This window comes from Triplophysa dalaica, chromosome 1 (assembly GCF_015846415.1).
Source record: "Triplophysa dalaica isolate WHDGS20190420 chromosome 1, ASM1584641v1, whole genome shotgun sequence".
Lineage (NCBI taxonomy): Eukaryota > Metazoa > Chordata > Actinopteri > Cypriniformes > Nemacheilidae > Triplophysa > Triplophysa dalaica.
In genome coordinates this window covers 5,229,595-5,256,309 of record NC_079542.1, presented here as the reverse complement: position 1 = coordinate 5,256,309, position 26,715 = coordinate 5,229,595, and the positions used below count along the sequence as shown (strand labels likewise).

The window sequence follows — 26,715 nt, the reverse complement described above, 5'->3', positions numbered from 1 at the left end:
TGAATCTCTTCCATCATTGCGGATACCCGCAACTTATCTTTATTGTTGTTTATTGTTGCGATTTATTCGATTTTGGAACTCATTTGCAGAAAATCAATCACAATACAAAAGTTAACATGGTGTAACAAAAGAACTTTGTTTCCCTCCAGTGGCAAATACAGGTGATTGCAAGAACAGTGTTTTGTGTCAGCTGCATACATCTAAATAATTTAGCAACGGTTAATAAAGAAAATATATATAAAACGTTTTTAAAATTTGAATTATTTTAAGCTATAGTAATAGTGTGTAATTTAGAGAATGTCTGGATTCCTTATACTCACTTTTTTCCCATGATTATCTGATTTTGGCTGTAAATTTAGTGTCCTGTGTTCATCTAAAGAAGATGATTGACAGACATCGCATTTCTCACATAGGACCTCAACAATCTTCCTAAAAGGCATCAAGATAACGTTTAAAAGGATAGTACACAAAAAATTTAATGTATTCAACCTCATGTCATTCAACACCTGTAGAACACAAATGAAGATATTTTGAGAAATGTGCTTTTGTGTCCATACAATGGACAAATGGGCACCTGTGTTGTTTGGTTACCAACATTCTTCAAAATATCTTCTTTTGTGTACTGCACGAAAAAGTAATACAGGTTTGGAATAACATTGGGTTAAGTAAATGATTATATATTTTTTTGGAGTGAACTATCCCTTTAACATTCCTTAAGTCAAATCAACTAACTGTCTAATGAAATGAGTCGTAATTAAAGTAAGAATGGATTAAAAAAACTGTTCTTAATACACAAAAGCACTTTATAGATGAGAAATTGGCCACTAAAGACAGTCAACAGAGCGCTGCAAGCAGCATTAATAACATTCGGCTATGGATGCTGTGGGCAATGAGAGGTTCATATCAGCTCTACAGCTATAACATCATAACATGCACGACTTCACAAGGCCAGTTAAGACCCTGTCTATATTCACATGATGGAACACCTTAGTGGGGATAACAGCTGTTAATCCAAGGCCAAACATGTCATTTAAAGGCCTCTCACTGAATCATATAAAGCCCCGTGATTAATACAACAATTGAAAATCACACATAGAAGGATTGAATCAAAACAAGCTTTCCATTAAAGCACTCGATGGACTCTCATCTATGAGCACGTTGCAATTTAAATGCTAATCAGACTTTGCTTCTCTTAACCACAACATATACAGAACACGTTATCAACATCCAGTGCTCAACAATTTCATTAGACCACCACAAAATGGTTTGTGCAACAGCTGCCCTAAACTGACAGATGACCTACAAGAGCGGGGATGAGAGGTTTCTGTCGCGGCATTGGTCGGCGACCTCCTGGCATCAGATGTGGAAGACTCCCTGGAGCTCTTGGCTTGGGCCGGTCGAGCCCAGGACGAGGCTGATGCAGCTGTTTTGTGTCCAGTACGCTCCCTGCGTATCTACTTGGACCGCAAGCAGAGCTTCAGAAATTGCAGCTCTTTGTCTGTTTTGGACAGCAGAAGGGGAGAGCTGTCTCCAAACAGAGGTTGGCGCACTGGATCGTGGACGCTACGCCCAACACTTTTCCCAGGTTCTACAACCTTCGGGTAGAGCCGGTCTCGGCCTGAGTCTTGCACAATACCGGCAGGTAAGACCAGCAGCCGGCTGATCGTACGCCTAATAACCCCTCTTCAGGTGAGTCAGTGTGCTATTTCAGCTTCCCTACGTCCCCCACCGGGCGAAGTACAAGCATCCCATCCATCACTAAGCACCTCTCTGGTTTATGAGCCGGCCGGTGCGGCCCGTATTCCAAGCCCAGTATAGGTAGAGTTTCCCTCACGAGGCAAACCCCTATCGCTGAGCTAATTCTCCACGCCTTGTGACTCCCCCCTTGGATCGTCCCATCTGACGTATCCTCACTATTGGTTCCCCTGTTGGTGTACCTTTGACCTCACCTTGGTGGGCGCTTCTGCACCCGCTTCTACTCACATGAGATCTCCCCACCGGGTGAGACCGTGTAGCATATTATCTCCCTACGGCACATGTGGTTTCCGTAGCGACCCCACTCAGGCGAGGGGGTAGCGCTTCCCAGTGTTCCTTACGATCTCATCTCTAGAATAGTAAGGCCACGTTGGTAAGTGCCTCTCGTCGTTGACTCACTCGAACTGATGCCTTACTACACCACTGGAAGGTTTCGATTCGTGGTAACGCTCACTTGTGACTCGCCCAAGGCAATCAAGTTGTGACGCGGGTCATCATTTGCATTTGGAAAACAGGATTTTGGGAGACACACAAACTTGAATAAAAAAGGGTTTGAAGAACAAAATCATTGTGATTTGTCTGATGCACAAGTGCAATTTATTTACTAATCTCCGTATCATTCTATGTCTGCCATTTTTCTGTAGTTTTTTTGTCATTTTAGAAAGCCCTAGTGCACATTCACTTTTAAAGTGTAAAATTGAAAACGTTAGGCCTCTCAAACAGCAAATTTTCTATTAACGTGTTGCATGAAAATGTTTCAATTGGCAGAATTGAAGTTCTGTATTGTGTATTGATGTGTATTGGAGAGAAAGAGACTTTAAGTACAAGTCATATATTCACAACTTCTATATAAAGAGTTTATTTGCAAAAACAGAAAATAATTCATGTGTTTTATGTTAACATGTCTTTGTTGTGTTTTATTGTGTTAGTTAACGGTATTTTTGTTTCACTACAGTTTGATAGATATTACTTGGGAAGCACAATATAAAAACATAACTTTTGAATAATCAGTTGTTGTAAATAAACTCTTCATATTATAACTACAATTTCAAACTGTTGCATTTATAGCGCTACCAAGCTAGTATATCAAATATTTTCCACGATTTGTATTAGCAATACTAACTTAATATTACATTTTCCTGCAAATGGTTTCTTCATGACTGAATTGATGACAACTACAACACATTTTTATCATTTCAAAAACATTTATGTGTGTCTGAAATACCTCACTGCAATGTACTAAAACAGTTTATACTTATTTTGAGACTACTTTAGTCAACCAGCATGATTGGGATACATGGAGATGGGCCAAAAAGAAGAAAACTTTTGTATCAATAGCAAAATTATAATATAATATATAATAATTAGCTTAATCTTAAATATCCATTTACATGCTAACGGACGAAAAACAGTATTGTAGTGAACAATAAATTCTGGATTTTTTTAGGGCTTTCATCATAAAGGTTTTAAACATGTTAATTCAAGCCTCCATAAAATGTTTGGCGTGTCTAAGAAGAGTCACGTATAGAGCCACCGCCTGCTCCTCGCGACAGCTGCTCCCTATGCAGGGGTCTAGATTCGTCCTTGTTCTGTTTGCCCTGTTTATAAGTGTAAACACCAGAAGGGCAAGAACTGAAGTGAGTCCAGAAGTACGTTCACTTCCCTGCAGACATCCACAGACACAAAATCAATTAACAAACACACCGAGATGACAGCAAGCGTTCCCCGTCAGCATCCGATCCGTCTGCGACACAAAAACACAAACACTCCCCCGATCACAGATGAAGCACAAATTGGAGCGGAGACCAACTTTGTACTTATAAAATAATTGCTCAGGGACTTGGCGACTATAGGGCGTGAGTGTTTCCCCTTAGTGCACTTCAAACGTCTGAGCATATTTTTTCATAATGTACTGGGATGATGCGTCATGCTTATGTCGACGCGGCGCTGGTTAAACAGAAGCACTTGAAATGTTGCACAGGCGGGCCGGTTAATGAATGGCAAGCATGAGAGTGGGCGTAGAGTGGTTCTGTTCAGTGTTTCTGAAAGCAGGCGAGCTCTATCATCAAAGCCCCCTGGATTCACTCTTATAGAGGGACATCGAGTATCCGACATACAATCTTGTCCTGGCGTAAGTGGACGCACAAGTACACACTCATGGCACGCTCCTCTGTTCATTTGCTTGAGTCACACTGATAGAAGGGCACCCATGTACAAACACAACACTTGAAAGGCACTCTGGACATAACAATGGCCTGGTATATTAAAACTTGGCTCTGGAAAAGGTCGCAGAAGGCCACTGCCGTATAATTTCAAAAGGAAAACATAGAAATTGGACTGACCTGGACTATGAAGACAGTGAAGTGCTGGACAAGAAAACACAATAAAGGTCACAGAGAGAATATAACAGAAATCCGATGATTAACACTGTGTGAAATGTGTTTACTTTTAGATGTGTGTGTGTACACATTTTAAATGCATATACACTCTTAAAAATAAAGGTGCTTCGCGATGCCATTGAAGAAACTTTTTTGTCTAAAGTGGTCCATCAAGAACCTTTAACATCTCAAGAACCTTTCTGTCTTACAAAAGGTTCATTTCGAAGAAATAAAGTTCTACAGATTATAGAAAAGTATGAGATGGTACATTAAAGAACCTTTGACTTAATGATTATTTGTAGAACAAAACATTTTTTTTCTGTGGCACCGCAGTGAAAAATCTGTTGTTTACAGTATAGACATAACTTCCGCTTTGTGTTTAAATAAAATATTTTTTGAATTTGGTTATAAGCCAATTTTATTAAATAAACAGTTTTTTGAATGGGTCTTGTAGATTTGTCGCATTTAAAAAAAAAACGTATGGTACAATGACATCTAGAGGTCGAGTCTGGTCTCGTAGTCAAAATTCAAAATATTGGAGACACAAGTTTAGGCAAGTAACAGTACATGCATGTTATCTGAAATAATCTTCAGGCACTTTATTGTTTGCGAATGTGTACCGGAAGTTAAGTGCATCCCGCAGTAACGTTTGTTTATGTTGTTGCTTTGAAACTGCCTATATAATAAAGCTTAAAGAAAAAATTCTGAAAGAGAAGGAGGGAATGAAGAAAAATAATAAAATACGAAAGACCAAAAGACCAAAAGCACATTTGTTTTCAATATGTAGTACAACCTTATGATTCATGATCCAATTATTTGTACATAAATCATTATGTCGATCATTCCATTGCAGATTAAAATTGTTGTATTCAAATAGAAAAATATATTTTCACTGCAGCTCACAGAAATTTTAACTGTACGATGTTAAAAAAGGGTTAGTACTTTAAAAAATACCACAATATTATCATAGTACAATACAAATATATATATATATATATATAGATTAAGATAAATAAGATTTTTCTATTTTTTGTTAGTTAAAACAATACTAATACACCCATAAAAACCCACACCTGGGTTAAATAAATGTAGTCCAAACAGCTCTCAGTGTAGAATATCTGGGTTCCTCTAATTTCTGCTTACAATGCACAAAAGTGTCTTCTTTATGATCTATTGCCTGGGAGAAGGACCAAGGCTGCCCATTCATTTTATTCCAAACCTGTTCCTCAAACCATCCAAAAATATAGGTTGGGAATGAAACACTATATATAACTCTAAAGATATAGCCGTTACAAAGCACACTCACAACGTTTCAACCCTAATGTCCTGGAGAGAGGTAACAGAGTTATCACAGAAGTGGTCACTGATGGAGACTGCGAGTCGAATGAATGCTGACCCTACATTATATAAAAATTTAAATTATGATGTAAATTCTCTTGTTTTGTATCATCTCCATGATAATAAACACAATATTGTCCTAGTGACTGGAATAACTGGACAGGTCAGCCAACTTTAAAAGACCCAAAAATAAAACTGTCTGAAAATTTGTCACCCTTTTGTTCTCCTTAACACATTTGGTTTCTTCCAAACACAAGGTTATTTAACACAGTTTTAATCTCTATTCACTTTCATTCTTTTGTAAAATAAGGTGCAGCATTTTGCTAAATAATTTCTGTTGTGTTCCACAGAAGATAGAATGTACAAAATTATTAGTCTACTTTTATTTTTGGGTGAGTCTATAAGTCTTTAAATAGCCAGTCGACCTTTCCAAGCAAAACTCAAGCTATGCAGAAATAAAGCCATGCTGCTTTGCACTGTGGGGTATATAATTACAGTTCCTGTTTTGTCGGACATCCCGCAATAATCAGAACAGCGGTCCAAAAAAATGAACCCCCGTGTCAAAATGTGCAGTTGAACTGAAGCGGTTGGTTTTAGAAGAATGTATTCTCTGAAGTAAAACAGCAAAAACTATTTTACATAGTCAGCAGCATGTAAAGAATGAAATGTAAGGTTTGGCATGATTTTCATGATATTTACATTTATTACCTTGATTTTTGTTAACACAAATCTTAAATACTGACGTGCTTTTTATGTGAATGTATTACACTTACTGTGGTTACAGTAAACTCCATGTCTAAGTTGTATCAAGTCTGTAGCAGAAAATCTAGCATTTTACATACTAAACCATAAACTTTTACTCTCTAACTGCTACGAGAACCTTTAATACCAGTCCATAAAATGACAGTAAATAAAGTTATCAGGTCAGTATACATTTCAGGTACATATATGAGCAAAGACAGCAGCAGGGCAATTCGTTATGGACGTGACATTTTGAATTATGACCGTGAAATAAAAATGCTCAGAGAATGAATTTGATGAACCACCTGTTTATGTTTTACTGAACCCTTGATGATAGAGTCTAAACATCACAAAAAATGTTAGACCATGAAAAAATATATATTTAAAAAAAGGGAAATAAACATGCGTTATGGATGTGACAAAAAAGGATGCGGTTTTTAGGAGACGATAAACTTTGTAGGATTTCTGTCAATTAAAGTGCACAATCCTGAAGAAAAAATACCCAATGAATGGAGAAGGGATGCCTCTTTATAGAAGATAAAATAGTTACTTTATATTCATTTTCATGTGTCCATTTATGAGGAATATGTAGCGTTATGGATGTGACAATCCTGAAAATGGCGCTTACCTGACTATGAAAAATGATGCACTAAAAATAAAACAAAAGCTTTAAAAAATTCTTTGCTGTTACTATAGTCAAAACAGCTGGTAAAAACAAGTAAAAATTTTTTGTGGAAAGGTTGACAGTTTCACTGTATTGCCCAGCAATTTATTCCCTATATTCGCTCATCCTCCTTATTACATCTGTTTCAGGAATACAAATTTCAGAGTTTTGCAGCAATTAAAATAATAAAAATAAACTTTTTAGGTGGGGTATAGACCCAAAACAGGGTCGTCTGGACCACAGTAAGAAAATCCAAAACTTCACAGCATAAGTGAAAACGCAATGCTTTTTTCCCGACTGTGCGACATCAGATTTATGTGGATTATGTGGAAGGTGAATGAAATTTAATTTCACAGGCTGATGGCCTGGCAGATATTACATAAAGGGTTCCAATAAAAACCAGCACCGTATCACTAATGGTCCATTCACAGAGTTATTACTGGAAAGCGTTTGGCCTTATCCTATTATATATTGAATTTTGACAGTGCTTTCATACACATAAATAGAAATATAAAAAAAGTGTAGAAGAACCTGTAGATATAAAGAAGTCTGGACAATCGCACATAAAGCTTTCAGAAAACAATTAAGAATCAATGATCGATTATATATTTTGATCACTGCAATCTTCTATTCTCTCTCTCTCTCTCTCTCTCTCTCTCTCTCTCTCTCTATCTCTCTCTCTCTCTCTCTCTCAATAATTTTAACCTTTTTCTAAATACATATATAAATATTACTGTTGAATTGTTTAAAAGTGAATCTGAACTTGTTTGCTTTGCAGTATTTGACATCTGAAAAAAAAACAGAGCATTTTTTTTCTGTCATTATCTTCAAATAAATGCAAACAGAAACAATTTTTTATTTGAAATGTAGGAGAAATTTTGTTAGTAGTTCACAGAGGGAAACAAAAATGATCATTTCACCAGTGAGCCCGATAAACTGAAAATACAACAAGCTCTTTTCATCAAAAGAAATCTTGTGTACTTCTTCATGTAGACCATTTCTGAGAAACGCTCCCTTAAGAGTTCCTCAACCACACAAGAAAACAGCAGAACGCTTTAATATCATGAATCAGCAGCGGTCTGCCCATGTGCACTATTTCTCCAGAAAAGAAAACACAAAAAACATAAACAGTCTACTTATTTTAAACGCCAAGATGATGTTTTGTTAAATATGCAAATATTCAAAGTCTTTCACAGACTTTCTATGCAGACTCTACAGCAATTCTGACTCGCTATCATATAAAAATATCACCTACCCATTCTTCTCCTCCTCTGTTTAGTCTGCAAAGAAAATATGACCATCAAAGCGCCCATGTTGACCCCTCTCGCCCTCAGAAATCCCGCCGTGTAGCTTTTCTTCAGGCGGGCACCTCCACAGTTTTCCCGGAGCAACTGTGGCTTCAAGTCCCTTTTTATTCACTTGCAGGGACACGCGCTCGGTGAAGACCTCTCTCGGAGATCTCTATCAAACGTTGCTTCAGAGCTGCTCTACTTTGGCGCAATTGGACAGCAGTTTAATTGAGCTCTCTGTGCGCTCAGCATTGCGCAAGCCACTGCTGTGCCTCCACGCTTTCAACAGGAAATGAGTGAGAGAGGCGGTAGAGTGCGGAGGGGTGTGGGTGGATTTGAGCGCTGTTGCTGCCCGTCAGTGAGTCGACGCAAAACTAGTTGCGGCTGACTCTGAGTTACCAGTTATTAGCAGCCGTGCTGGGGGATTTTAATTCAAGTGCACCAATCATGGAGAGCGTGGTGAGTCGGCGCTCATTAAAATGATGGACAGTCGAACGCATAATAATATATACATATACATAAAACAATCATTTGGCACCCTTCATTTGAAATCCTTCTCGTGGGAGAAATTTCAAATGCTCTTCATCAAAGGAACAATGGAATGCATATTTATCAAGACCTTTTCTAAACATTGCGGCCCATAAACAGTTTGATTTTACTCCTAAAAGGTGTGTTGGCATGGTAATTGTTATCTTGCAATCGCGAGAGCAGTCATTTGAGATCGGTGTGCATCGGAGCGTCCACGCTTCCATGAATATGCAAAGACATGACGGTTTCTCTGAATTTACTACTGTGTGAAGATAAGAGATTCATGGAAACTCGAGAGGGGGTGGGAGAAACAGGCTGCCATGAAAATGCATCTGGTACATTATGTTGCGCAAAATAATATCTCCACTGTGCTACTTGCAAGTCTCTCCTCTTAAAGCTACTGATGATCAAAAGCAGGCAGAAATGAATGAGTGGGTGTGCAAATTGCCCGAGAGCTTTCATTATGAGCCACGAATCAAACTGTTCTCCAGGCAGTCTCGCATCTGACAGCTGAATTCATTTATGACAAGAAGGACATCTATGCATTCGAACTGTTGAAATGTTACACAATTTTTGTTACAGAAACATTTTAGAACAGTGGTTTCCAACCTTTTTAATTTGGAGACCCCTATGCAAGCCCTTCCTGATGTACAACAATATGTATTTAATAGCATTGATATTATTACAAATAATGCGGACTGTGTGTGTGTTTAGTAACGTGCATCTCGTAAAATTAGGACGAGAAAAGTGTGAGTCCTGAATTAAGGGAAAAAACATGAGCACCATCAGCAGCAAAACTCCGCTGCAGAATTACTGCAAGCAGTCTGTGATCATGGATGCCTTCATGAGTGACGTGGGGAAAAGCACGTATTCCACTTTTTCCTTATGTTTATAATAATATGAATGAACCGTCTTGTTATATCAAAACATTTTGGTCAGACTCAGCTCAGAAAGCACAGAGATGATAACAAACAAGCGGTGCTAATGCCAGCGGTCATGGATAGCATTAAACAAGCAATCATTATTGTAGTTCAAAATTTTATATTACGAGAGAGAGATAAACAACGCAAACGAGAAAAGTCGCTGTCATTCGACACCTGGAATTATGAATGGATTAAACATGTTCTTTCAATTGGCGAGAGAGAGTGCACTGCAATCTGTCACAGAAGCACTGAGGCTAGTCAGGGCGGAATCAACATCCTCTTTTCTGATTCTGCTAGACTTACTTGGAGCATTCGACACTGTCAGTTACCAGACACTGCTATCAACCCTGTCATCCCTAGAAATCTCAGGCATCCCTCTCCGCTTGTTCAAATCCTACCCCTCCGGCAGGTCCTTCAGGGTGTCATGGAGGGGCCCACTGTCCAATGCTAACCACATGATCACTGGGGTCCCTCAGGGATCGGTGCTTGGACCACTCCTTTTCTCCATCTATCTAACACCCCTCTTCATATCTCTCCACTGGCTACCGGTTGAAGCCGTATCAGATTACTAATGCTTGCGTACAGGACTATCACTGGATCTGCAACTGCATACTTTCGCACTCTTCTTCACACCTACAACCCATCAAGAACCCTGCGTTCAGCAAATGAGCGGTGTCTTGTATTGTCTTCTCATAAGGGCAGTAAATTGCTTTACAGCTCATTCTCATTCCTGGTGGAACATTCTTTCCAACTCAGTCCGATCAACCACATCTCTTATAACATTAAAAAAACTACTTAGAAACCCATCTCCGCTGTGAATACTTGACAGGCAAATGGAAAAAACAATAATAACCCTCTCTCTTTCTCTCAACAGGCTTTGTTCTGGCATTGGTGGAAACTAGTAACTTAGAATTAGCACCTATTGTATTATTGCTCCTGTATGACATATCGCTTATTGCTCCCCGAACTCTTTGTAAGTAGCTTTGGACAAAAGCGTCCGTTAAATGACTAAATGCAAATGTAAACATGAATGAAACAAAGGAGGACTGCATCACAGTCAGGGAGGCAAAAGAACTTAAAGTAGGTTAGGATTTAAAAATTTTACTTGTTTACAGACTAAATTTGCTGTGGAATATGAGCCGACCGGGTAGAATGGGGTCCAGCTGGGTTCGGGTTCAGATTTCATATAATAATCGGGTCAGTGTAAGGTTCAGGTATTAAATGTAGGCTTATTCTCGGTTCTGCACGGGTCAGGGCCCCTATAAAATTTTTAAGCCGGGTCCGGGCGGACCTGTGTAGCACATTCACAGGTCTCTTCGGGTTCTTTTTTTGGACCCATGGAGATCTCCGATATATAATTAAATATAATTATATATATTCTTAAATAAATAAATATTTATTTATATATATTTTAAGGAGAGCAGACTACAAATTATATATACAGTATATAATTAAAAGATTTTTTTTTTAAAGAATATATATATCATTATTTACATTATTATTAATGAAAACAAACAAATATGTGTATATATATATATATATATATATATATATATATATATATATATATATATAAATTGCTCATAATTGTTGAATATTAATTATTATTACTATTATTATTATTAATGATTTATAATTAATTGAATGTATTATATATTCTTTCTAAATCCATTAGTTTCAAGCTATTGATAATTGGGATTAATCTTCAATAATAACAACATTTACATATATTTTTTATATATGTCTCAACTTTTTCTGAGCCTCTGATGAACAATTACTGCTTTTGTGTTTCTTCAACATTTTTCTATAAAATGAAGTTGTAACATTGACCAGCACAGTGAGAGTGATAGACCAAGTAAGTAGATAAAAAAAAGGAGAGCAAACTCCAGGTGGTTTCAAACATAGCTTGCAAAATATGGCTGATTTCAACTTGTTTGCATGACAAATCCATCAGTGTCGACACTCACCAGTTGACCTCCCCTTGCTTTGTGAGGCAAGACCTCAGGTGATCATCAAAGGTCACAAAAGTGCAATAAAACTCCTCATAAAGCCTGACAAACTTCATCTAACGCACACAGAGATTGTACAGCTGTGATGCTGCTACTCCCACACATAGAGCACAAGCACAAAAGCTTCACCTGCAGCATCTAGAGAGGTCAAACAAAGCCTCGGTAAAGCCTCCGAACGCTGTTAGTCACACACGTGTACTTTGCACAGTGCGCTCATTTTCTTTCCCTCCCACCCACACTACAGTACATCTACGATCTCTGTGACCCTGTGCCAATTCACCATAAAAAAAACCATCATCAAAGGCCAGTTTCCACAGCATGTAAGCTTGTGGAAATGAACTTAAGATCCTCAACAAAAACACAATGAAGGCACATACAGAGGAAGAGAGCCACCGGAGTACCTCCAACAGAGACTCATCTCTAACCTTCTGCTTTCTTTGATCGCCCTTCATACACGTGTTTGAAAATAGTGAAGATTTAAGAAAGAATTGTGATACAGTGTCTACGGTGATACTGAAATTATCTTTCTGATAAAGGGTCTTTAAAACTTACAAGTAAAAATAATCAGAAAAGAATTAAAGAAATTAACTTCAATAACTCATCTTCAAAATGTTTGCATAGGGGTGGGCGGTATGACCTAAAACCTGTTTCAAGTTCTAAGTAATTTTATATCCCACAAGATATCCCACAGTTTAGTTATATCTGTATAAAGAGAAACCCAAACCATGTCAACGCCGCAGATGTCTCACCTCTTTTAAGAATAAGTTCATCCTCGGGTTTGGTTTGTCTGTTTATCTCTCATTCTAATGTGCAGGAGGTAGCCACGCCCACTTATTTGCAGACCTCAGACAAAGATCAGATAAATCTGCTGCAGTTGACATTCTTCAAACACCACTGTCACAAGAGTATAAACACACAGGTTTCTTCTGCAATGTTTTTCTGAATCTCAAATATCAAAAATTGAAATACGGGATAAAATGTGTTGAATAGAGTTCATATTATTTTATCTTTCTTTGGAAATGATGTCACTACTTTACTCCCAGGTGAGTCTATCTGCAGATTTTTTTCCATCAGCTGAATGTTTGCTGTGCTTGGAGATGATTTGTATGCCGTGTCTGTACGTGTGTGCAGCTGGGCTGTTCTTAGAGATTCAGCACCACGGACAGCAGCAAACGAACAGGCCGCTTGAGGTGAAAAACCAACAATCATCATGTTCAATCCTGAGAGCAGAGATAAAATCAGTCCCAGTGTACAGTATCATACTGGACACCACAAATGCCAATGCTGCCATGGTTATGTGTTGCGACGACAATGCCACGTTGCAAATAACTTGAATGCACTGTGAGTTGTTTGGATAAAATAGAACATGGCACCACAAAATCCATGAGCCGCGTTAAACCAATATTTAATAAAACTTGTATTTTCAAATAAAAAAGCGTTAAAGGAGCAATGTGGAGATTTTCACAGCATCTAGCGTTGCAACCAACGACTCACTCCACCTCTAAGATGTCGTCACGTTTCCACTTCTTTGCCGAAGGAGATAACATATTTATAAAACGCGCTCTGTAGAGTAGTTTGTTCGTTTAGGGCTACTGTAGAAACAACATGGAGAATTCCATGTAAGGGGACCCGCGGTGTGTGTAGATGGTAATTGCTAATTTTGATGAAATAAAAGCATAACGCTTCATTATGTAAGGTCTTTATTCACCTCTGAAGACATTGTTATGGAGCCTATATTGTAAACTGGATTGCTGTCAATAGATCCTCTGAAAAATGACACACTGGACCTTTAAAGATGCATTAAAAAGCCATAGGACGCCGTATCATATTTGCTAATTCCTATCGGTACCATAACATGTGCCATATCTCACAACTAAACAAACAGAGAAAAAAGCATCATCTCAGGATCTGTGAATAGTATTAAATTTAAAAGCTGATGTGTCTCATTTGTCAATGCTAATCATGCCTTTTAACACAGTTACATTCAGAGTCATCGCATGAAAAAACTATCCCAGCAAAACCACACAGGGGCAGTATGAGACCAGATTTTAAAGTCTGACAATAGCCTAACCTGTAACTCTGAAAAGATTATAATTTATTATTTTAAAATCATTCAATATCTGCCATATACCACATTCTTGATCAATAATAAAAGTTAGGCTTATATATCATCAGTGACATGTTTTCATAGATTAAGTTAACAACTATTTGTCTTTAGGACTTAAATAATATTACAAAATCCTGGGAAAGGACAAGATATCAGTACAGATTCATAATGTCACAAGTGAGTGTACTGTAAACTGTAAATCTAGTGTATTTTACACAAATACAAAACGAACAATAAATATAAACAACAAGAGTGATGATAATAATAATATTTCACAACTGGTTGCATAAATTTGTCCTCAACTTTGATTTAATAAATTACAAGACTGATGAACAAAAAATCTGTACTCACTTTAATCTAGCACACACAAACGTTAGTCTACTATTTGATATTAAAATCTGATATTTCCTCAAATAAAACATAAATGGGATCAGATGTGCCAAAAACATACTTTTGATACAATCATCTCGAAAACAAATTCAGAAATACAGTAACTCACGTACAGATATTGTTCAACATTCCTCTTTAGTACATATATGGCTCTCATCACCCTGACTACAGATGCAAACTTTAATTCAGACAACAGAGGGCGACATTGTAACGTTTAAAGATTTTAAAACGGGATTTCTACCTGTAAGACTGTGTGTAAAACTTAATCCAAATTCTCATTTTTAAAAGCATATGATCACTCTAAAAGGAAAATTTCACCCAAAAAGAAACAAATCGGTCATTTACTCACCCTCGAGTAGTTCCAAATCTGTATAAATGTCTTTGTTCTGATGAACACAGAAATATATTTGGAAGGATGCTTGTAACCATACAGTTCTTGGCCACCATTGTAGGAGAAATTACAATCTAGTCAAAAGTGCCCCAGAACTGTTTTGCTAATAAGATAAAAACCTCATAGTTCCCTGAAGCAGTAGCAAATAACAAGTCATTAAAAACCTTTAACAATGCAGTTTCTGTACTATGAAAAGATTTAAACCCGGACAGAAATATTTCATGAATACCATAACTACCAAAAATACTGTACAAATGACTCAAATTGTCCAAGCACAACCTTCTCCAGTAGTTTCTAAAGAAATGGAAGTTCCGAGATGGGCCTGAAATTGATGCATACTGATTAGATTGTTTGATTACTGGTTCCACCACTGCATGTTTAAAGTGGGCGTAACACACAGGGTTTCTGCAAATCTCATATTAATCTTGAGTACCTATATAGTAGTATTGTATACTTCGTATCTTCGAAGAGCATTTAGTTTGATCACATTTATAAACCATACTGTAGATACAGCTTTACGACTGTTTCCGAAAACATACGCCGCATGCGGGGGGGAGGGGTAGGCTGAACTAAAGCACATTGTCAACAAAACACAGACATCAGTTTCATTTACCCCATGCGGTTCATGTCCGGCATCTTTTAGCGCTGGGACGGCTACATATATCAGTCTCAAACGATCTCCAAATCCAGCGTTATATCCACCGTTTATATTACATTCATCACCCAAATGCAGTGAACAAACAAACACCTGAACTTCGCCAACGTAAGCGCTCTCTCTTTTTCCTGCACACAAGTAAAAGTGACGTCTGCACATGCCCCTTCTCCTGCTCTCCTGTGGGCGTGCAGCGTGCTTTCCGGGAGAATTGTCCAATAAAGGACTAAAAAAAATTGTTACAAAAAAGTTTTATATGTTCGAAAAAAACTTTCCAAAACGTGTACGATAGCTGGGGGAGTGTATTGAGCACATAAATATACGCCCATGTTTTTCGACAAGATGACCATGTTAAGCATGTGAAGACAGCACGTTTAACATTGTAAAGAAGTCAGAATATATGACACATCATTGCATGGCCACTTAAGGCAAACATACACTACAAGACTTTTGCTCAGATTTTCAGTCTGGACTTGTGGCAGAAAGTCTGTGCCGGTCTGCAGATTTGATCAGTTAGTTAGTGGGTTTCTATCTGAAACTTTCAAAAAGTCTGCAAGTGTATGATGTCTAGTTAAAAAAAATCTGTTCAGATTTTAAAAGTCTTGTAGTGTATTCCAGCCATTCGGTACAACTCCAGAGGCCAGGCTCCTATGAAAATTTCAAGAATTTCTGGCCCAATAGTTTCAAAAGATTCTTTAAAGAAACAGGAGAAACTAAATCCATGCCACCTGAGAATGATCTTATTTTAACCATAATCCCTCTCAATGAGGCCAGAGACGCCAGCTCAAACTGATTAAAAACAGCCAGCACTCTGTGGGACAGTAATTTTAGCTCTAACAGACTCAATCTTCTCAATAGAAAAGTCATTTAAACTAATTCTTCTTTAGAATGCTGAAAGAAATCTGCAATTTATCCTTCTTCCAACTTCTCCTGCACTCAAGCATGACAGCTGGAGTGGTGGTAGCATTCAGCCACGGCTGAGCCTTAGGTTTTTCTCAAACGGTCCTAAGAGGGGCTGCTGTATCCAAAATACTTTGGCAGCTTGAAAAGAACAATGCTGTTAAATAATCAGTGTTAAGACCATATGAGGACATTGAGTATTCCTCATCAGTGCCATTAAAGGCATTAGAAAACAACTGAGCAGTTTAAGGGTTTATCATAAGACAGCGATGGGTCAGAGCAGTCCTTTAGAAATGTGTCCGCAATTATGTGAGTGACTTGCCACAAACTGAGTTAAATAACAAGATTTATAAAGCTTAGGACAGCACACATGGATATTAAAATCTAAAAAAACTTGTATCTTAGTGAGGAGGCGGGGCTGACCCCGTTGCTATGTATGACACAGTCTTTTAAAGACTGTGATTGGTTAGTTGGCCAAGAAGGAAAAAAGGGCGCTGTTAAGTATGGGGTCATTAGTTTGCAGTTGCATAAATACGTTTTTCAGTTGTCTTGGAGAAGTTAGCATGTGTCTACTAGGATCTGTCATAAACATGAACCCTGCACAATCTTATGTATTGTGTCTTATTACTGTCATTCAATTTAATACGGCACTTTAACCATTTGCATTGCATCAAAGCAGCTGTACAAGAAAACCAAAACCAAGAACCAAAAGTTGTACACAAACAAAAAACACTTCAAAAATCAGAAAAACCTTTAAGTTAATATGGAAATTGTCATGCATTGCAACACGTTACTTCTCACATTTCGCGTTTCGTCCATTCTCTATGCTGCTAAAGAAACTCTTAAGTCTCTTAAAAGTCCTCCTCGCAACTCCTAAACTTTTTGACCTTAAAGGAACATTCCACTTTTTTTGGAAATATGCTCATTTTCCAACTCCTCAAGTTGAGTTTACCATTTTGGAATGTATTCTGCAGATCTCCGAGTCTGGCAATAACACTTATAGCATAGCTTAGCACAGATCATTGAATCCAATCAGACCAATAGCATCGCATTCAAAAATGACCAAATTTAAAACTTGACTCTTCTGTAGTTATATCGTGTACGCAGACAGGCGGAAAAATGAAAAGTTGCGATTTTCTAGGCCGATTTGATTAGGAACTGTACTCCATTTCCGGCGCAATAGTCTAGGAAGTTTGCTGCCGTAACATGGCCACAGCTGGACCAGCTATAATGTACCTCTACATCTGTAGATAAAGGGGAACAATATGTATTTTGGGGAAGTTTGGGGAATAAAGGGGTAAGAGTAAAGAAAGATCAACATTGATTTTGCAAATTTTACACATTAAGGGGCCCTATCGTTCACCCGGCACAATGCGGAGTGTGGTGAAGCGCAAGTGTTTTGCTAGTTTTAGGCCCACGCATTTCTAATTTTCCCATCCTGTGCCGCGTGGTTTAAATAACAAATGCATTTGTGCTCATTTGTGCTCCCACGGGCGTGATGATAAAAAAGAGGTGTTTTCAGGCGCATTGTTGTCGCATTGCTATTATGAGGAACAAAAATAAACTGCGCTATAGACCAACTCAAACCTTGTCTAAAGTCAATGCCGAAGAAAATGCGCCTCGGGGTGGGTCCAAAACATGCTTTCGCTTTACTTATTAAATAGAGGAAAGCGCAGCAGCACACAAACATGCGAAATATAAAAAATAAATGGATTACAATGTAAAGGATTATTATTGTGTACATAAAGATAAAATCCAGCTTGTCATGTAGATGATCTGCTCGCGCGCTTTAACCTCAAGCACGAGTGTCCAGTCTTTGCTCTTACGGAAATTGTAAATAGTGAATCTGCCATGGCACGAGCGCAACTGGCTCTTAAAGGATATGAGAGAAATGACTGATTGGTTTACTGCACGTTACGCTCGAAAAACACCCATTACTCATTACTCAACCCGTTTAGACTATGCTGAACAAAACTGAACATATCATTTCCCCTTATTTCATGTTTAATAAAATAAGAACCCCGTACCACAATATCTATTTATGGGTACATTGTGATTACAAAAATGTAGCGTATGTTCACACTAAGGTTCTTGTACAGCAAACTGCAGGTCATGCGCACCACGTTATATTAAAATAGTTAACCCTTAGTTTTAAAATAGGCTTCTTACAGTATAGCCTAAATATTGTTTTAAATTTCCTGACTTCTATATTCCCCAAACTTTGTATATTGTTCCCCTTTACCTACAAATATGTTCTCTGGAGATACATTATTGCTACAATTAGTTACGATGTAAATTCTGTTTAATTATGCGGTACATTGCGGGCCGTAATCTAATGCGTCAACTAAACTTAAAATGATAAAGATCGAACTGAATAGAACCGTAACCATCATTTTCTGATGAAAACAGTGATCCAAAAATGAGATGATTCATGATCTTTTCACCACAGTAAGCATCTAACTTCACTCTGTGAATCTTAAAATTGTTCAAAGTTTTGACTTCGTGACACTCAACTCCCACCCAACACACATTAGCATACGAGGCTTCAACAAAACAGAATTGGCAAAGGCAGGCCTGCCTTACAGGAGATGCTAGTGCGGGGCAGGCTCAAGCCTAGAAAAGACACCACTAACATTGGCACTTCGAGTCGGCGCTGCTTGTGTTTGCTGCCAACTGTTCTCAGCAGCAGCAGTGGTGGCAGCAGGTGCCCTGAGCAGACACGCTCTGTTATGCCACCCCACACACATGCCTCTTCTGTTATGACAATAATGACCTGCTGTTTCTAATTACTGCCAAATTAAGACACTGGCCTTCAAAGGACATCGAGGGACCTTACAGGTGCTTTAGGTAGCATCTTTTGCTGAGGTTCAAAACGGCTCATTATTACATTGCACGTAGTGAATAAGAGTAAATTTACGTGCATTCATTAGCCAGATCCAAATCGGCTTCCAGTGCAATGAATGTACCGTGTTTGACTCAATTGGAAACATGGAAATTTAACGTAGCATTGCAATATTTAACAGATTCACAACAGTTTATACAAAAAATCTGATATCGCGACGTCCCTAGATATGATACAATTCAAAGAACTCTGCATCATATCAGCGCTCAGTCTCACATCGCATCATACATTTGCACTTTTGTCTATTGTTTAGGGCAGCAGTTTTATGGCTTTCAAATGATTACCTGATGGTGTAGAAGAATGTTAAAGATACTTTAAATATCTTAAAGATTCCTCTAGTAAGCGAGTGCAAAAACAGACAGCAAACCCAGGATCACTTAGTGAATTTCACCCCAATTCCCTACAATGTGTAACAATAAAATTCCATGTTCCTAGTTAACTAACAAATAAATCAAATTCAAATTTTGATTCTGTTTGTATAAAGAACTGCCTGCTGTCCACGAAAGTCAGCGACTGCCCCCTGCATCTGACGCAGGACGGCTGGAGGTCTCGTGATGCAGGTGCACAGGAAGCTCTTCACAACATGCATTCAGACATCTGTCCCGCTATGCTAGAACATGAATAGCCTCTGCGCACAAGATTTCATGTGCTATAAATAATTGACATTCAAATACGCTTTCATTTGATTACTAAATATACTTCTGTTGACGACTGCTTCCTAAAGGGGTCATTTCATGCATTTTTGATCATTTTTTTAATTTCCCAAGATATCCACTGAACGTTTCCTACACTATATACGGTCATAAATTACTCTTACATTACAATTTGACTGACCCTTTTTATGACATAATGCCTAGTGAAGCTTCATGCATCATTAAAAGTTGTTACACTTAGTATTACAAAACAATCCTTCAAATTCAGGAAAAGTCAAATTGAAAATATGAGGGATATGGTTAAACATGTTTTTTTAAGACTGGGGCTAAGAACAGCACAGCAAAACAATTATTAGATGTCATCTGAAATAACAACATCTTCTGTATCCGGAACTATCTTACCTACTTCATCAGGACCAAGTGATCAAGCTACTAAACTTAAATATATAAATGAGCGATAATGTATTACGTATTACTCTGTCTGACATCATCAAGTTGCTTTTTTTTTTGGTTCCTTACTTTCTAGGCTGGAGAGGATGCTTCGAGTTGTGAATCCTGCAGCATGTTTTCATGCTACATTGAACTCAATTTGTCATGATATGACCTAGTCAAGCTCCTAAAACCACACCATTGAAAATACATGGAGTATGACAACGAGTTTAACACTGAAGGTTCTGCTATATTACGACAATAACTGTTGAAAGCTTGAGGGTCCACAGCGAACACCGAATGGATGTTTATGATTATGTCGCTCTCTTGGGCAAAAGCAACTAAAGGATCGACAGCAATAATATTCAATGAGTACATTTTGCACAATAAGCTTCACCCTATGCAATAAATGCAAATCTCTATTCCCATCTCTTCACGCAAAACATGTAACACCTTTCCGTCCAATTCTATGACATCACCCTGAACATTTCGCAATTCCCTTTCTCCCTTCTAATAAAACTATGGAATCAGACATTTTCTTCGAAAAACAGCGAACCTGCAAAAAGATTTCATCACATTTGATCTTATTTGAAAATCAAAACATCAATAGAACCAAACAAGTGTACTCCAGGATCAAGGCCCCAATATACGGTTTAATTTTGTTCACAATAAAAATACAATGCGTGCAACACAGATGCGATGGTGTATGTTTCTTTATTTTAATAACACATCGGCGACGGCTCCTGGTATACGTGTCCCAGTGACGCCGTTGACAGATCCTGCGTGTGTGTAATTCACCGAGCATGACGGTAAGTGGCTGTAAGCCCTTAAAGATTGTGAGCTGTCACAAGGCAGAGCTGTGATGATACATAGCATCTGCAGTGAGAGAGTCGCATGCATGTGTGCGCACGAGAGATTCTGGAGTGAATTCGTAAACAGTTGAGACACTCTTAAGCTTGATATTCCAAAGCTTCGTTTTCACTAACCGACCGCAATACAGGTTAACTAGAAGATGCATTGTTGATGCTAAACGTGAAATTACTTAAAATTAATCTCAAATATTGCTCCTAGACAACAGTGAGATTAAATGAAAAGTATTTGGAAGTTTGCTTGGGTCTCCAGTGTCTCAGATATTTCTTCTAAGATGTTTCCATTTCAGTTTGAGAAGTGATCTCAACAATGTTACAAAGTGAGCTAAGATTTAAAAAGTCTGCAATCAAAGGTCAATATTACATTTACATTTACATTTAGTCATTTGGCAGACGCTTTTATCCAAAGCGACTTATAGTGCATTTATTTCAGGGACGATCCCCCTGGAGCAACATGGAGTAAAGTGTCTTGCTCAAGGACACACTGGTGGTGGATGCTGGGATCGAACCAGCAACCTTTGATTTACCAGTTCAGTGGTTTAACCCACTAGACCACCATCTCCAATATTATTGAAGAATGGACAATTAACTCAATCGTTAACATTTAGTCATTTAGCAGACGCGTTTATCCAAAGCGACGTACAAAGTAGGTTAAAACAATAGAAGCAATTTGTTCAACAAAAGAACAATGCATAGGTGCAGTCTCGGACTCAGTCAGCCTATCACAGTATACGAAGCTAAGATATACGTTTGTTTTGGGGCAACGGGAATGGAAAGTAGAAAAGAAGTTGAAGACTGTCCTAATGGGTCAGATGTTATATCTGTAATTTCTCCTGGTAAATCTCTCATCCTCCACAATTTAGCAGTCTAAAAATCTGAGGATGGGGAATTGCGTCCCACAAACCTCATTGAGCAAATTGCGTTTGAGTCAAATCTGAGTCTATTTGCATAATTCTTTAAATGATTTAGGTGGTAAACATCGCAGACAGTGTGTGAAAATAAACCATGCTATCATCGGACACAACTCATTACCTCTGTGTGTGTTATATCTCTCGGATAATCAAGATCCGGTCGAAATATTTAAGGTCATTAGAGGCATTTATCACACAAGACGGATGGACACTAAAAGGCCTCAGTAAAAGGGTAACAACAGCCATCAGGCAGAAAGGTGTATTTCACAGGTTCATTTAGACCTCATAGGGACGGGTACAGTAACCGTTTTACCTATTTATAGCCCGTGTGCAATTCAAGCTCACTTGGGAAAGTCTTTCCTTTCAAGATGACTTACCGGCTGAAACCGATATCCCGTCATGTAGCTCAACCCTGTAACGCAGCACTTTGGTGAGCGTGCTTGCCACCTCCCGCAAAGCTCCTTTTCCACATCACCACCACAGCAAAGTAATGCCACCGCCGCGCTCAATGATTTATGTTCTGTCAATGTGTTGCTCTGTCTAATGCGTATTTGTGTGATTCTGTGAAACATGTAAATGTCAATTGCATGAACATAGAATGTATAAAACTACTGTATGAAAGCACAAATGCAAATACTGGTAAAGGACGAAATTCATTGGAAGTGGCAAAACGCATCAGCCAAATACATAAACGTAAAATATGATGTAGAAATGCTATTCAGACCTAGCAACAGTAACCAAGGAAGTAGAGCTTGCCGAAGTGTCAAATCGTGGACTGAAAGTGCTTTGTGTTATGTCTGGGATCAAAACCAGAATGTTAATTTCTCGAATTATTCAAAGCAGTTTTAACATTCTCTATGAAAGACTCAACACAACTCAGCGCGGTACACCAGTGCTAAAATTGTCTGAAGTTAAAAAAACAAGTGTTACATTTTCACTCATTTTACCCAGGTGTTGAAGAGACAGCTCATTTTTTTCTCCAGAAAGCATGATTTAAACTATGTCACAAAGTTCATAAGCAACATTCTCAAGAGTGTTATTTTAAAATTGTTAAGATTTAGACACTTGCTTGCAGAAGCAGTTGCATTGATGAAGCTACAGTATATGTTGTAAGAAAGAAAAGACACGGATGAGATCTCTTGAGAATATTTCGTCTAGACATCACAAAGTTAAAAAAGCAACATGTCTAGGTGTGTTATATTAATAGACACTTATTTGGAGGTAATTTGCATTACAATTATGCATTTGGCTGACACTTTCTGTGCATTTAATCTATACATTTTTGTATTTTTGTCAGTCCCTGCTGAAAAAAGTACCCTGCCCAAATGTAAAGGTTTTAATGGTTATAATGGGAGTTGTATTGGTTCTAATGGAAACTATTATGGTGTCTGCTGGTATAAGATGGATGCTATTGGTGGGTTGTTATCTGGCAGATCCTATTAGAATATAAAATATTAGAAGCACAACCACAATGACAATGACAAGGAATTCTGTAATGGTTTTATTGGGAAAAGCCAATGGTTCATAATGGTATTTTATGATGGTTTCTATTGGGTTTCTATTCTATTTTTGTCAGCAGGGGTATGTGTGTACCCTTGGGTTCAGCTTATTTAAACACATGAATCTGAATCCATTTGTTATATTGTAACATTGTACCATTCTGTTTGTTAAAAATATAAAATGAACATTACAGTGTCGGAGCCTGTGGCAGTGTAGACACTGTTCCAGACATGTAACTGCACTTTGGGTCACCCTAGATCAAGTCCAGGCTCGTGGTCCTTCCCCGATCCTGCCCTCTCTCCTCCCCATCACTTCCTGTCTGTCTATACTGTCCCTGTCCTATCAAACGTGACAAATATGAAAAAAGGATCATTACAATATAACAAAAACATATGGCAACAAGTGTGTTCTGATTTTCTTAACTATCAACATTTTTTCTTGTTCTTAACTCATTCTATTTGCTTATATTAAAACATCTTCAGGCACATTTATAACCCCAATGTCCTCTGATATACTCTTTGATTATTCCCCATTCTATTCATATTATTAATATATTCTGTTCCCTAATTATAAACAAACATCTACTGGACTCCCGTGGGCAAACCTTGGTCCGCTAAATTAATCATCCAGCACAGATCGTTGATGCAAGTCGTGTTCTGTGCTTTTTCTTTCGTAAGACCCATTCAAAAGATGACAGGGACAACAAAGTGTTTTCAGCCCTGACGGCACCAACAATACGCTCCGGCAGGACACCACCTTAATTTATTTACGAGCGCCTGTGATGGACGTGTTGACACGTTTTGATGATTAATGGCGCAAACAGATCTGAGAGGTGAAGAAAGTACTGCGTGGTATCTGTTCAACACAAAACCCAAACCCAGGGAATGTATGCAGTGCCCGTGCCAATGACAGACAGCAAAGTTGTGGACGACGTGTATGTATCTAAAGACATATGTGAATTATTCATGAGCTTAACCTGGCTGGCAGAAATGTAAACCTGAATTATGCATCAAGTTTATTAATATTGATATCAACCGATGCCGTGTTACATTTTAGCACCCAGAGAGGGTGAGTTCACTCAACGTTACACGTGTTGAAACTTGAATATTTTGGGGGGAAATGAGATGCTAATGTGAGATTCGGGTAGTACGCACATGACATCAAAGCCAACAGGTCAATACGTTCATCGCATATAAATCGATATACAATTATGCATATACAAATATGTTGAGTCAGATCTGTGGTCTTAAAGGTTTCATTTTTTAACCGTAACTTTACATAAAAGTCAACTTTTATTAGAAAACTCAAGAGTTTGGTTCCAAAATGAAATAATCATGTTTTTTTAAAGTTATGATGTATTTATTGTGTTTTATTGTGTCAGTTAGCTGTATTTTTTGTTATCATGGCTTAAATCAAAACAATCCAAGTGCAGTTTGATTTATATTAATTGGAATGCACCGTAAAAAAAACAGGATTTATTTTTTTTATAAACTGAGCTATTTCATTTTGTATCCAAACTCTTCTTCCAAATGCGTTACGATGCATAAATGTAGAAGATTCCCGTTTCCATAGTAACAGCGATTTTCCTGATCGGTCTATGTACTAGGTAGGTAGTGTAGTGTTTCAATGGGAATTCGATAATTCATTCTTGTCGGTTCAATAAAAATGAAGTTAAAACTCCTCCTGACTTGCTTCGGGATTAGGAATGGGATAATGAAATGACCTGTCCTACAAAATGTGGATCCAAAGGAAAAGCCTCTGAAGAATGAAAAATGTACCACTATGTAGTTCAGCTTAAGCTTGAGCTTTTTAAATCTGGATCCCTCTGGACCTCGAGTGATAGGAATTGTAATATATCTTGTTGCTGTTCAATGGAAGTCATACAGCCTGAGCCCTTGGGTGTCTGGAATGATGTGAAAACAAAGAGGTAGGGAAACACGTTGGGTGTTGAAAGGGTGATAAAGGGTGTTAAACTGCCAACTATTAGACCAAAATAAAGTACTTCACCGCCATGTTCCAACTGTTCAAGTAGACAAAACAGAAAAAGACATTGATGGTGCTGGTAGTGAAGCACAGTTCATTGATCATTTTCACAGTATACAGTATCTGTAGCTTCCCAAGAACACGAGTAAAAATATTATATAAATAAAAACAACTAAATATATTTACCGTGCAAGTACATGTGAGAGGTTGTATATCACTCCAACAAAAGATGTCAAATAGGGAAGGCATAATCAAACTCTAATCAGACTCTTTTTTTTGGCATCCCATGACCAGATCAACTTCAAACCCATAGAGTCCATTTACTGCTTCTGGGGTTTAAAAACCAGAAAAAATGATTAATGAAAAGCAACCACTTAGAATACCCTAACTAGTAATATATTGAAAACCACTCAAAACAATTTTAAATCCAACAGTTTGAAAATAATCATTGTCTGAGTAATTTTAACATGTAAATTCTGCATTGCAAAACTCAATCTATTCTAATTTTAAGGTTCTTATAACAGTTTTTTTGAACAAACTTCACGTTTTTTGCTTTCCATTTGACTTTGTAGATGAAAACTTTTTTTAATAAAAAAATCCCCAAATGTACCTAACATAATGAAAAAACTTAACATGGTGTTAAAATGTCACGAAATTATCTTACATTTTTGTCAAAAATGTGTTATTCACATATTCTTATTCTAAAGCGAAGATGTTTAAAAAAATCTAGTAATATTGATACAATTAATTTATAATTACCATGATTAGATTATATAACGATTGTGCATATAATGCATGACTTTCCAACTGAATATGATGATGGCTAATAGCACTATTCTGTCTTAAATTAATTATTGAATAAACAGTCGTTTAAATGTTAAGCAGTTGATAGTAAAATTGAAAAGCTGTCAAACCCCATTTATAATTCATAAGAAGCAAAAAATTACCTTTGTATGCAAACCTATTCAGCAGGTCAAAAGACGCACCTTATCTAAACACACCGAATAAAGTAACGAGGGCTGTAAATGTGTCAATTTGATGTGTTTAATTACATTGAATCAAATGAAATTATTTTGAAAGACATTGAAAAACAAAAGGCTTTACTCTGTATTTTCACACACACACATTAACAATATTTCAGATTAAACACAACAATATTTCTGTATGACGGCGCTAAATCTACCTTACACCAACCGACAAACTCAAACGTTAACTGATTAAGTCCCGACACACCATGTGTTTATTATACTAAATTATAAAAAAAGATAAGGCGTTTTCCATTTCATAAGTCAATTCACTTGGGGAAACGACAATCGCTACTTCCGTTTCATGCCGACTTATAATGCCAAAAAAGCTTATTTTTGTAATATCTCATTGTTTCCTCTGACACAATTCTTGATTTA

General features: G+C 37.6%; 1 protein-coding gene across 5 annotated transcripts in view; it reads right to left on the bottom strand.

The window, feature by feature from the left end:
• Positions 1–26,715, bottom strand: part of kcnip4a (potassium voltage-gated channel interacting protein 4a) — a 144,060-nt gene that overhangs the window by 41,704 nt on the left and 75,641 nt on the right. The window contains exon 1 of one of the 5 annotated variants that reach the window (XM_056761389.1): positions 8,132–8,521. The exons of the other annotated variants lie outside the window; for them this stretch is intronic. Within the exon in view, the coding sequence (XP_056617367.1) occupies positions 8,132–8,189 (58 nt within the window). The 5' untranslated portion in view covers positions 8,190–8,521. Of the gene's footprint in view, positions 1–8,131; positions 8,522–26,715 lie in introns of those variants that run through there. 5 annotated transcript variants of the gene reach the window in all.